This window comes from Cololabis saira, chromosome 5, assembly GCF_033807715.1.
Source record: "Cololabis saira isolate AMF1-May2022 chromosome 5, fColSai1.1, whole genome shotgun sequence".
In the NCBI taxonomy this organism is placed as follows: Eukaryota; Metazoa; Chordata; class Actinopteri; order Beloniformes; family Belonidae; genus Cololabis; species Cololabis saira.
This window is the reverse complement of record NC_084591.1, coordinates 822,232-835,684: the sequence shown is the minus strand read 5'-3', so window position 1 is coordinate 835,684 and position 13,453 is coordinate 822,232. Positions and strand designations below refer to the sequence as shown.

General features: G+C 44.5%; 2 protein-coding genes across 2 annotated transcripts; one reads left to right on the top strand and one right to left on the bottom strand.

The window, feature by feature from the left end:
- Window positions 1–242: 242 nt before the first annotated feature.
- Window positions 243–10,959, bottom strand: LOC133443628 (tripartite motif-containing protein 16-like). Its single transcript, XM_061720709.1, has 2 exons — window positions 9,946–10,959; window positions 243–1,655 (listed from the first exon to the last, which is right to left on the bottom strand). The coding sequence occupies exons 1-2, from the start codon at window positions 10,929–10,931 to the stop codon at window positions 941–943; spliced, it is 1,701 nt and encodes a 566-aa protein (XP_061576693.1). The 5' UTR covers window positions 10,932–10,959; the 3' UTR covers window positions 243–940.
- On the top strand, window positions 2,073–3,824 carry LOC133443631 (uncharacterized). The gene is made up of 2 exons (XM_061720715.1): window positions 2,073–3,229; window positions 3,500–3,824. Exon 1 carries the CDS (start codon window positions 2,282–2,284, stop codon window positions 3,155–3,157), a length of 876 nt encoding a protein of 291 aa, XP_061576699.1. The 5' UTR covers window positions 2,073–2,281; the 3' UTR covers window positions 3,158–3,229; window positions 3,500–3,824.
- Window positions 10,960–13,453: the final 2,494 nt, after the last annotated feature.

The following is a 13,453-nucleotide window of genomic DNA, read 5'->3' as shown; positions in this document are numbered from 1 at the left end:
GACAGAGACGTTTGCAGGATTGGGACTGCTCGTCCTCTGACTTCTCTCCTCGCCAGTATTTAACCCGAACCGATGTCTCTGTCTCTTGTTAATATCCAGCAGACAGCGGAGCTGCCGGGGGTCGGAGTGGAAATGTGTGTTTGGAATAAGAGGAATTCTTGTAATTCTCCGTAACTCCTCATATCTCTACAAAACAACAAAAAAGAAGATCTCAATGTTTTTTTTTAGAACATCAGACGTTTTATTTCTTACTAAATATTCAGATTGTTAAACATGAAACACACAATCACAATCACAATCAGAATCAGAAGAAGTTTATTTCCAAGTAGTTTAAGACACACAAGGAATTCTTTGTGGTGATTGGTGCAATAAAAAAGAACAAATAATATGAAAGAAGTGGAAGAAAAGAGAAATACAACATAAAAACCACAAATCAAAACTAACAGTTAACAATTACAACACAGGCTTATTTTCTATGTTTTTATATTAATATACAGCCACGGCTGCTACGTTTGTAGCCACGGCTGCTACGTTTGTAGCCACAGCTGCTACGTTTGTAGCCACAGCTGCTACGTTTGTAGCCACAGCTGCTCTGCAGACTGACAGAAGCGTGGCTGCCATATTGACCAAACGGCCCCTCCGACCACCACCAACATTCATACACATTCACACGGGGCAAGGTGGGTAAGGTGTCTTGCCCAAGGACACTACGACAGCAAACTGGGATTCGAACCGCCGACCTTCGGATCATTGGACGACCCGCTCTACCACCTGAGCTACTGCTGCCCCTGAAACTACAAAAGAACAACTTCCACCTCCAAAAGAGGAAATAACAATAATCAATCTTATAGAACAAAAACGTCCCTCCATCCGTCAGAGTTTGAGACGATCGTCTCTGAGAAGAAAATCAATAAAAACATGAAGAGGAAACTCGTTGATCTTATTTGAGTTTACAGAACTCAGCTGAGTTTCCAGAACCGTAAATCCAGACTCCAGCGTGGAGCGGCTGAGTGAAGGAGGTCTGGACTCTGTGGAGGAGGGTCATGGTTCCAGAGACGCTGTAGAAGGACAGAACTCCTGCTCTGTGATCCAGGTAAACTCCTATTCTGGAGCTCCGAGGACCTGAGACGGAGGTTAGGATGCTGTTGTACCTGAAGTCATAACTGCCAAAGATAGAACGTACTAGTGACCAAGATTTATCATTATATCCAAATGCACTTTCCCTCTCTGATCTGCTGATATTCTTGTATGAAACTGCTACATAAACTCCACCTGCTGCTGTCGTCTCCACCTCCCAGTAATGACGTCCAGTCAGACTCTCTCTACTCAGAACCTGAGGATATTTACTGAATCTGTCTGGATGATCAGAATAAGACTGACGTTGGTCCATCCAAGTCACCTTTCTGTTCTGCTCTGACAGTAACAGATCTGTGTTTACTGTGTTTGGATCCAGAGTGATTTCACATGAATACTTCAGGAATCCAGCTCTGCTCGTTGGTTCTGGTTCTGGTTCTGGTTCTGGTTCTGGTTCTGGTCGTGACAGTAAAACATCCACGTCAGCGACGGCCAGTGAGACGTTTGTCCACGTGTCTCTCAGGATGTCCTGTAGTCGACCTCTGACCTCTGACACGGCTGCTGCCACGTCCTGAAAGTACCTGTTGAGGCCAAAGTTCATCTTGGTTAGTCTAAATAAACTTTATTTACTTTATTTACTTAATCCTTTATTTGAAAGAAGGTGAATATGAATTGGTTTGTGGGGCATGGTGTTGTTTGTGTTGTTATTATGGACAGATACGTTCAGAAGGAATCATTTTTTGTTGGTTTGTTGCCTTGTCTTCACCCCTCCTTTCTGATGTCAGAGCGTCTGCAGTGATTTAACTAGTGATTAATGATTTAATTAATGATTCATGATTTAATAATGATTTAATTAGTGATTAATGATTTAACTAGTGATTAATGGGCATATGTTGAAGAGCTTCATGAAGTTCTCCTATTGACTTGCTGATTGGGTAAGGGCTTGCTGATTGGGTAACGTATTGCGTCACGCATCGCGTCACTTCCTGGTGTTTGCGGTCTGTGTTGCTGCCGTCTCACGGCGTTTGCAGGCTCAGATCTCTCCCGACTTTTTATCTAAAACTTAGACTGTTTTCTGGTAAAATAGCACTATATCTGGTACATTACTGTCTTTATTTCAACACTCGCTCATTTTCTCTTCCGTAACTTTCACTGTCACCAATCACCGATACATTTTCTGTCCGTTAGCCTCCGTTAGCATCTTAGCATGGCCGCTCCGGCTCCCACCGCTTCACCTCTTTCCTGCTCAGTGTGTGAAATGTTTAGTTATTCCTCTGCCTCCTTTAGTGAAGACGGTAAGTGCTTAAAGTGTAGTTTATTTGCAGGGCTGGAGGCGAGGCTCAGTCAGTTAGAGGTCCGGTTCGGCCAACTAAACCATAGTCCGAGAGCCTCCTCAGCTAACCAGGCTAAGCTAGCGGCGGACCGGCCCGTAGCAGCTGAGCGTAGCCGCTCCCCTGCAGCTCCCGAGCAGCCGGCCAGGCAGGGCAGCTGGGTGACGGTTCGGAGGAAGACTAGTCTTAAAGGGCTCACGGAACACCACCACCCGCTTCATGTGTCTAACAGATTTTCCCCACTTAGCGACACATCTGTTGAGAAACCGACCCTGGTGATTGGAGACTCCATAGTCAGACATGTGAAGCCGACTCCAGAGACCTTAGTTAGGTGCATCCCGGGGGCCAGAGCGGGCGACATAGAAGCAAATTTGAAGCTACTGGCAAAGGGTAATCGTAAATATGGTAAAGTTATCATCAATGTCGGAGCTAATGACTCCCGTCTTCGCCAGTCGGAAGTAACCAGAATGAATATTGTCTCGGTGTGTAACTTCGCCAAGACCATGTCGGACTCTGTAGGTTTTTCTGGCCCCCTCCCCAATCTGGCCAGCGATGACATGTTTAGTCGCATGCTCTCGCTCCGCCGCTGGTTGTCTCAGTGGTGTTCAGAAAACGACGTGGACTTTATTGACAACTGGGAGACATTCTGGGGAAAGCCCGGTCTGATTAGAAGGGACGGCATTCATCCCACCCGGGATGGTGCAGCTCTTATGTCTAGAAATCTGGCCAATGTTATTAGACACTCCCCCTGACAATGCAGGGTCCAGGCCAGGATGCAGAGCTGTAGTTTAACAGGGCTGGAGGCGAGGCTTAGTCAGTTAGAGGTCCGGTTTGGCCAACTAGACCATAGTCCGATAGAATCCTCTGCGGACCGGCCCGTAGCAGCTGAGCGTAACCGCTCCCCTGCAGCTCCCCGGCAGCTGGCCAGGCAGGGCAGCTGGGTGACGGTTCGGAGGAAGGGTAGTCTTAAAGGGCTCAGCGACACATCTGTCGCTTCTCAAGGACCAACGCCTGCCAACAAAACTGTAGGATTGCATTATGTAATTAGCAACTCTAAAACTGTAGGATTACATGATATTGGCGACTCTGGCCAGGTGCCTAGCAAAATAGAAGTGGTTGCAGTTCCCCGCCCTCCAAAAGTTCACCAGGTGCAGCGTTATAGAGGCGTTAACCAAGATAACCTTGTAAAAATTAAAACCAATGCACATTTGGTACCAATTACAGACCGAAAAATTAGATGCGGACTACTAAATATACGATCATTAAGCTCTAAGTCTCTGTTAGTAAATGATATAATTACAGAGAGCAGGAGTGATATTTTCTGCTTAACAGAAACATGGTTACAGGAGGAAGAGTATGTTAGTTTGAATGAATCAACTCCGCCCGGCTACTTTAATCATCACATTCCTAGAAGCACGGGCCGAGGCGGAGGAGTCGCAGCAATTTATAACTCCAGTCTCCAAATAAAAACTGAACCTAAGTGCAACTATAATACATTTGAAAGCCTCATGCTTGGTCTGAAATTTCCGAGCCGGAAATCAGAGAAGCCAGTTGTGTTAGTGGTAGTGTACCGGCCCCCTGCTGGTGCGTATCTGGAGTTTTTGTCTGAATTTTCAGATTTCCTTTCTGGATTATTGATCAGCACAGATAAATTCATCATAGTGGGTGATTTTAACATTCATATGGATGTTGAAAGCGATAATCTTAAATTAGCCTTCGATTCTCTTCTAGAATCAATGGGTATCTCACAAAAAGTGGATAAACCGACGCACTGTTTTAATCATACTCTCGATCTCGTTCTCACCTACGGTGTTGAAACTGATGGTCTGTTGGTGTCACCTGTAAACTCCCTTTTATCCGACCATTACTTAATAACGTTTGAATTTAATTTTGTTGATGTTGAAGTGCAAAATAGGAGGTATTATTTTAGCAGATGTTTGTCTGATGAAGTTATTGTTAAATTTAGGGAGGCCATTGCTTATCTTACGACAGTGCGAAATAGTGATGTAGTCGAGGCCAGTGACCTGGGTTCTACCTCTGCAGATGTTGATTTCCTTGCTAGTAACACTGCTGATTTGTTGCATTCAGCTTTAGATGAAGTTGCTCCTTTGAAAAGGAGGGTTTCTAGCCACAGGAGCTTAACTCCCTGGTATAATTCAGATATCCACATGTTGAAACAAAACGTGCGTAAAATGGAAAGGAAGTGGTACTCTTGTAGGTCTGTAGACTCTTATCGTGAATGGAAAGATATTTTAATAGTATATAAAAAAGCCATTCGCAAAGCCAGAACAGCTTATTATTCAACGTTGATAGAGGATAACAAAAGTAACCCACGTTTTCTGTTCAGCACTGTAGCCAGGCTGACAAAGAGTCACAACTCTGTTGAGCCGTGCATTCCTGCAGCTCTCAGTAGTGAGGACTTTATGGGCTTCTTCAACAGTAAAATCGCGAGAATTAGAGAAGAAATCAACCAGCCGGTTGTAGGTGTTTCTTCAGCTTTAGCGACTTCCCTAGGCTCTGACTTGTCTCTAGACTGTTTTGATCCTATAGACCTCCCTGAGCTGACTTCACTCGTTAATAGAGCTAAGTCAACCACATGTATGTTAGACCCCATCCCGACTCGACTATTCAAGCATATTTTTTCTCTTATTGGTACGACAATACTGGACCAAATTAACTTATCCCTAAGTTTAGGATATGTACCACAGGTTTTCAAAGTCGCAGTAATTAAACCTTTACTTAAAAAACCTTCTCTTGACCCAGACACCTTAGCTAATTATAGACCAATTTCCAACCTTCCATTTGTGTCTAAAATTCTGGAAAAGGCAGTTTCAAGCCAGTTATGTGACTATTTGTATAGAAATGATCTGTTTGAAGTCTTTCAGTCAGGGTTCAGAATGCATCATAGCACAGAGACAGCACTTGTTCGAGTCACGAATGACCTCCTTATGGCCTCAGATAAGGGATTAGTGTCCATACTGGTTCTACTGGACCTCAGTGCTGCTTTTGACACTATAGATCATGGCATTTTACTGCACAGGTTAGAGCATGTTGTTGGGATTAAAGGGACAGCTCTATGTTGGTTTAAATCATACCTATCTGACAGGTTCCAGTTTGTTCATGTACATGAGGTTTCTTCAGAACAGTCAAGGGTCTGTTATGGTGTTCCGCAGGGTTCAGTGCTAGGGCCAATCTTGTTCAGTTTATACATGCAGCCGTTGGGAAGTATAATCCAGAATCACGGCATACACTTTCATTGTTATGCTGATGATACGCAGCTCTATTTGTCTATGAAGCCGGATGAAACAGAACCGTTAGTTAAACTTCAGGCATGTCTTAGGGACATCAAGGACTGGATGTCCAGAAATTTCCTGCTTCTAAATTCAGATAAAACAGAGGTTATCATTCTTGGTCCAGAGCATCTTAGGAAGGGATTAGATGGTGTTGCGATGGCTTCCAGTGCAACTGTGAGAAATCTTGGTGTTATTTTCGATCAGGATTTGTCGTTTAAACCATATGTCAATCAGGTTTGTAAAATAGCCTTTTTCCATCTCCGTAATATTGCAAAGATTAGGAAAATCCTCTCACAGAGTGATGCAGAAAAACTAGTTCATGCGTTTGTATCTTCTAGACTAGATTACTGTAATGTGTTGTTAGCAGGATGTCCAAGTAATTTGCTGAATAGGCTCCAGCTGATCCAAAATGCAGCAGCACGAGTACTGACAGGAATTAGCAGGAGAGACCACGTCTCTCCAGTATTAGCGTCGCTCCATTGGTTACCCGTAAAATTCAGAATCCAATTTAAAATTTTATTACTTGCGTATAAAGCCCAAAACGGCTTAGCTCCGCATTATTTGCAAGACCTGATAGTGCCTTATGTTCCTGTCAGAGCTCTCCGTTCTCAGAGTGCAGGTTTACTTGTAGTTCCTAGAGTATCTAAATGTAGATTTGGAGGGCGGGCGTTCTGCTATCAGGCGCCACTACTATGGAACCAACTTCCAATCTGGGTTAAGGGGGCTGACACCACCTCCACCTTTAAAACTAAACTTAAAACATTTCTGTTTAGTAAAGCCTATAGTTAGTGTTTAGTAAACCTCTAGCTGGTGTTGGTAAATCTCTAGGTAGTGTAAACTTTAGTGTATCAGAGTCGCTCCTGTGGTTTCTTGTGCTGGCCCCCCCTTCTCCTCCCTTTTCTCTCTTTTGTCCATGTTGCAGCATCCTTTGCCGGACACCGGAACCTGCAGGTGGTCGTGGGTGGCTTGTAGCTTGCATTACGGAGCACAAGTCTTTCCCCGACCCTGCACCCCAGCCTGGGACTTGCTGATTGGGCCGGAGCTTCGGGAGCTGCGTGCTGGCCTGCGGTCCCCACCCCTGGTCATCCCGTTGCTGGCCCCCCCTTCTCCTCCCTTTTCTCTCTTTTGTCCTGCAGGTGGCCATGGGTGGCTTGTAGCTTGCATTACGGAGCACAAGTCTTTTCCTGACCCTGCACCCCAACCTGGGACTTTCTGATTGGGCCGGAGCTTCGGGAGCTGTGTGCTGGCCTGCGGTCCCCACCCCCGGTCATCCCGTTGCTGCTTCCACCTGCCTGCTGTGCTGTTGCCGTCCCTGACCCACCAGTCTGGCCCTCGGCAGGAGGGTCCCCCCTGATGAGCCTGGTCCTGCTCAAGGTTTCTTCCCTCCTAAAGGGGAGTTTTTCCTTGCCACTGTTTGGCTTAAGGTTTTTCTCCCACTAGGGGAGTTTTTACCTGCCATTGTTTATGTAATAACTGCTCGGGGGTCATGTTCTGGGTATGGGTCTCTGTAAAGCGTCTAGAGACAACTCTGTTGTATTAGACGCTATATAAATAAAATTGAATTGAAAAATTAATGATTTAATTAGAGATTAATGATTGAATTAGTGATTAATGATTTAATAATGATTTAATTAGAGATTAATGATTTAATGAGTGATTAATGATTTAATGAGTGATTAATGAACCTGCAGCTGGAGGGAAGAGAGTGAGAGTGGGAAGCGGGACAGTTCTTTGATGCAAACGGCAGATCGCAGAAATGATAATAAGATGCTTTTTCTCTTTTTATGGATACTTCTTGTAACAGAATAATCTGCTGAATTATTATTAAATTGCATCAACTTGGAGGTGACGCTGGATCCGCGTCTGTCTTTTGTTTTTGACTGTGTTGACCCGCTCAGTAGCGGCTCACTAAAGTTTGAAAGAGAAGCCGCAACATTAAGTCAAAAAACTCTGCTATGATCAAGAAGAATCAAGGACGGACACGCTGCATGGACACGCCGGAGGGCAGAACCTGGACCGGTCGTGAGTAAATCAAATGAATGAACAGCGCTGGTTTACGGATACGGATTGATACGGATACGGTTTACGGATTGCTGGAAAAGTTATGGAATGAAAGTGATGACGTGAACTAAACGGAAGAGTGGAAGGAGTGTCTGTGACATAAACTGAGGTTGGATGTGTCTGCAGACGCCGCACATGATGAAAGATAATTAAAGGAGCGTCGCACGAGCACGGTGCTGCTCCCTAAACAAACGGATAAAATACAACACCATCAAACGACAGTGAAAAAAAATAAAAAATGGACGTCCCAGAAAACGCACAGGAGGCAGAAACCATGTTAAAAACACTTAAAGCGTCCCGCAAGGGAAGACTGGGCGCGTGCACGAGAAAATGAATGAAATCAAAGCATTTCTACAGGATGGTGGAAGTGTTGATCATGTTAATGGGTGTTTGAGATCATTTCATGAAGCCATGGAGGAATTTTGTGCTGTTCATAAGTCTGTGCAAATGCTCTTATCAGAGGAGGAGAGAGAGGAGGATAATGTGGACTGGTATGAGCCTAGGATGACTAACTTTAGTTAAAGCTGCAAGCAGCGATGAACGTTCCTCCACCCTTGTTCACGTTCAGGCTGCAGTGGAAGCTTGTATGACTTGATGTAGATTCTTCAGACCTGGACATTTAGTGGATGAAACCACCCACGACTCTCTATATCAAACCATTCAAAAGTTATGGCAGAAAGTAGGAACTATCAAATATGGACCAATCAGGTGAAGGGGGGTCGCGCTTTTTGGCATCTATTGTCGCCATGGTAACACTTTTGACTGAGAAAAGTAATGGGTGTTGTCGCAGGATGGAGACGCACATTTTGATGTATAACACACCTGGGTGCACGTTACCGTTCGGGCGAAGAAATGGCATAAATTGCGGCAAAATTACACAATTAATTCAAAATGGCCGACTTCCTGTTCGGTTTTGGCCATGGCGCCAAGAGACTTTTCTTTAAGTTGCAACATGATTCAGGTGTGTACCGATTTTCGTGCATGTACATCAAACCGTATTGTGGGGCTTGAGGCACAAAGTTTTCCGGGGGGCGCTGTTGAGCCATTTTGCCACGCCCATTAATGTAAACCATTAAATATCAAATTTATCACCAGGACTGGCTTGTGTGCAAAATGTGGTGACTTTTGGGGAATTATCAAATATGGACCAATCAGATGAAGGGGGGGCGCGCTTTTTGGCGTCTAGCGTCGCCACAGTAACACTTTTGAAAGAGAAAAGTAATGTGCATCGTCGCAGGATTGCAACCCAGTCTCACATAAAAATGTACCCTGCCTACGTTGGTCCAAAGTGCAAAAACGTAGAGGAGTTACAATAATAGCTCTTGAATTGTTACATTTTTTCTGCCTATTAGTTTTGCGTCCAAGTCATGTGACTTTCAAGATTCTGGCCGTGACACCAAAAAACATGGCGGACATTTCTCATTTTTTAGTGAACAAAATCAATATTTTGAGTTAGTTTCTGCATAAAAATGCATTTTGATTACATTTCTAGCGAGAAATATATATTTTACTTTCATAATATTCACTCAGTGAATGTACATAATCACTTGCTTGCTCGTTGTTGCAAAGTTTTTTCAGATCTCGCCAAAATAAAGGCTGATTTATGGTTCCGTGTTACACCAACGCAGAGCCTACAGCGTAGGGTATGCAGCGATGCACACCGTACGGCGCACGTCGCTGCGTTCCCTACGCCGTAGGCTCTGCGTCGATTTAACGCAGAACCATAATTCAGGCTTAATGTGAAGCTGCAACGTTTCCAACCTGTTCTCAAAAAATCCGTGAAATGCCCACGACCTCTCACCATTATTTTCCGTGGTACCAGCACCGAAAGTGGTAAATTCCGTGTGAGCACCACGGATATTGTACCTATGCGAAGTCAATTGGGATCTGTTGTCAACCGTTTCCTACTTCTAACCAATCATAAGTGGTGCAATAACCTAACCAGACCTTAACCAGAGCGCCGTCCAGCCACAAAAAATATTTTTAATGGCTTTTGAACCAGGGATTGGAAACAGACGATATTTAAATTCATTGTTTTAACCATTCTCCCATTTCGTCAACCACAGGGAATTCCCTGGACGTCCCCTCTATGTCATAGAGTGACGAGCAGAGATCCTGATCACTTGACGAGTGCCACGACGTGGACGAGGAAGTAAACGGTTAAATATGTTGTAAATATGCAGTACCTGAGAGGACGGATGCTGATGCCGGAGGAGTGTGTGGACTGACTGAGTGGTGGCAGTGAGGGGTAGCTGTGGAGGAACTGGTTGTGGTCCTCGGTGTCTGAGAGCTGCTTCATCTCAGCGTCTCTCCTCTTCAGGTCACTGATCTCCTGCTGCAGCTTCTCCTCCAGCTCTCTGACTCTCCTCACTTCAGTTTCCTGCTGGGATCTGACCTGCTGCTTCACCTCAGAGCTTCTCTTCTGGAGGAGAGAGATCAGCTCAGTGAACATCTCCTCACTGTCCTCCACTGTTTTATCAGCAGACTGATCGATGGCCTCCACCTCCTGCTTAAGCAGCTTCACATCTTTCTCTCTGTCCTGGATCTGCTGCTGGATTTGTTGTCGTCTCACCTCCATCTCTCTCTGCCTCTCCGTCCTTTCTGCTGCAGCCGAGACCGTGTCGTGGCCTTTATGTTCATCCACAGAGCAGAGATAACAGATACACTTCTGATCAGTACGACAGAACATCTTCCTCACCTCCCCGTGACGGGGGCAGATGTTGTCCTGCAGGTTCTTGGAGGGATCCACCAGCTGGTGTGTCTTGAATGTAGATGAATCGCGGTGAGGTTGGAGGTGTTTCTGGCAGTAAGAGGCCAGACAGAACAAACAGGACTTGACAGCTTTCAGTTTCCTCCCAGAGCAGACATCACAGGCCACATCTTCAGGTCCAGCATAGCAGTGATCAGCAGGAGCAGCTTGGAGTCCCGTCTTCTTCAGTTCCTCCATTAAATCAGCTAACATGGTGTTTTTCAGCAGCTCAGGCTTCGGAATAAACGTGCGTCGACACTGAGGACAGCTGGGGAGTTTCTTCTCTCCTTCATCCCAGAAGTCCTTAATGCACTTCATACAGTAACTGTGTCCACAGGGAATAGTCACCGGATCCTTTAAAAGATCCAAACAGATGGAACAAGAGAATTTAACCGGGTCGAGCTGGTTTTCCTGCTGCGCCATCGTCCTCTTCGTAGCAACTGTCAGACAGTTTAACCTTCCCCTGAACAAAAACTCTGAGTAATGAAGGATTTCTTCACTCAGGGGCGGGGCTGAACACGATAAGGTCAGATATCTCAACACCTGGCTGCACCACGTGACTGATTCAGCCATTAAACCCTCAGGCTCCGTTCAAAGTTCAAGTTCAAGTTTATCTATATAGCACTTTAAAAACAACAACCGCTGACCAAAGTGCTGGACAAGTGAAGAAAAATAAAAACTAAACAGGACAATGTAACATAAAACAGATAAATGAAATACAACACTCATGGCGAGTTAAAAGCTAGAGAGTAAAAATGAGTTTTAAGATGATATTTAAAAACAGCCATAGAAGGAGCGGGTGTAGGTGCAGCGGCAGCTCGGTCCAGAGTTCGGGGCCAGTTACTGCAGAGGCCCGGCCTCCCTGCTCTTAATGGGGGGGGGGCTGTTAGAGCTGGTCAGCTGACCTAAGAGCCCCAGAAGGTCTATGGACCGTTAAAAGACCTCAGATATAAGAAGGTGCAAGACCATGTAAAGATTTCAGAACAAGTAAAATCATTTTATAATAGATCCTATAACGCCGTGATTCCCAACCCCCGGTCCCCGGACCGGTACCGGGCCGTAGAGCCGTTACTACTGGGCCGTGAAATGGCTTGTGTTCCGATCATAATTAGGGCTGCAACGATTCGTCGACGTTGTCGACAAAAAGCGATAATCAAAATTGTCGGCAATTGTCACCAGACGTTTTTTTCCAATGGAGTGAGGCATCTCACTTCACTTCACCTCATACAATCTCTGCCCAGAGCCGCGCTGCACCACAGCGTCTCAGCGCAGCTGCGGGTAACAAAACTTCAAAAGTTCGGGAGCATTTTAGCCTGGATACGGTGAATAAAGAGAAGACTTGCAAGGTTTGCAAAGGAGACCTTGCTTATCACGGGAGCACGTTGGTAATGCACGAGCATTTGAAGAGAAAAAGCACCTCGGAGTGTTGAATGAAACGGACTGGCCTTGGTAAGATATTAAGTGTATTTTGGCTTTAAAAGAGAGCTTTAACGTTATGCCTGACTGAGCCTGACAAAAGTATTTTAAATTAAATGCACGCAGACCGATGAAGAGCCACCATGGACCCCTTTCTGCAAAAGAAGCAGACGTGTTCCTGCACCAGACGACTGCCCTCACTGATCAATAACTGATCAATAACTGATCAATACTGCAGCTGATCAGTGATATGAGCAGCTCTCATGGTTGATGGTGACGGGTTTCACGGATGATGCACCAGTTCAACCCAGAGAACGTCCTGCCATCCAGAACCCATTTACCCACTTGATGGAGAAAAAATACGAGACGTTTTATTTTATTTTATCATTTATTTTTTATATAACACAATTGCCTGTCCTTAAAAAATGAAAAATAATGGACAGAGGTTTATTTATTTATGGATTTATTCAATTCAATTCAATTCAATTTTATTTATATAGCGTCTAATACAACAGATGTTGTCTCTAGACGCTTTCCAGAGATCCAGAACATAAACATAAACATAAACATAAACATAAACATAAACATAAACCCCCGAGCAATTATTATATAAACAATGGCAGGTAAAAACTCCCTTAGTGGGAGAAAAGCCTTAAGCCAAACAGTGGCAAGAAAAACTCCTCTTTAGGAGGAAGAAACCTTGAGCAGGACCAGGCTCATATTCACATTTATATCTATACTGACTGATCACTGTGCCTGTCCTTGGTTTTTTTTATTTACATTTGTATGAACAGCAGCAAAGTTGAATAAAATATCTATTTTTCATTGAAGTTCCATCTTTCTCCTGTTTATTATCATTTGCCACATAATTAAAGCAACCTCATACTAAATTTAAGAAAACAATTTTTGCATTTTTTTGTCATATAATTTCATCCAAAACTTGTATAAATGGAAATGTGTTTCTTTGAGTGGCAGCCCTGTCATGGCTTGGTGGACAATAAGTTCTGGTACTGGACTGAACAGCGCCATGCACAGGTGCTGTATGCAGGTTAGGTACAGTCAGCTGCAGAGATGAGCGGACCTCAGCAAACCTCCATGAGCCGTTTCTTTACTGGTTAAAAGAAATGGTGATGAACAAGTGGAAAATCCTGCCAAAAAGAAAAGCAAAAGCTTTAATCGCAAGTACGACATTATGTATATAAAATACGGATTTGTTGCAACGGGCGATTTGGAGGCGCCAAACCCACTATGGGCCCGATTTACTAAGATCCTAAATAAAGAGTACTAAATTGCGTGTGCACTGAAAAAGTTTGCACGTGCTGTTGTTGTGTGTTTTGCGGGTGATCAACTAAGATTGCGTGCGCAATTGATAACAGGTGCAAACCTCAGTATTTAAATGAGGTGTTGCGCGTCTTACGGTGGAGAGTCTGGATGGAAAGCAGGATAGTTACAAGCGCAAAATGAAATTTGACGAGTTGGAGTTAGAGATATTAGTGGAAGAGGCAGATTGTTGTGCCGTATTCAGCACC

What these genes read in the sequence shown, in the direction of transcription:
- LOC133443631 (XM_061720715.1), top strand. Translation starts at nt 2,282, where the DNA reads ATGGCCGCTCCGGCTCCCACCGCTTCACCTCTTTCCTGCTCAGTGTGT.
- LOC133443628 (XM_061720709.1), bottom strand. Translation starts at nt 10,931, where the DNA reads ATGGCGCAGCAGGAAAACCAGCTCGACCCGGTTAAATTCTCTTGTTCC. An exon ending in ATCAGCATCCGTCCTCTCAG is followed by an intron (nt 1,656 to 9,945) that starts GTACTGCATATT and finishes TGGCCTCAACAG; the next exon opens with GTACTTTCAGGACGTGGCAG.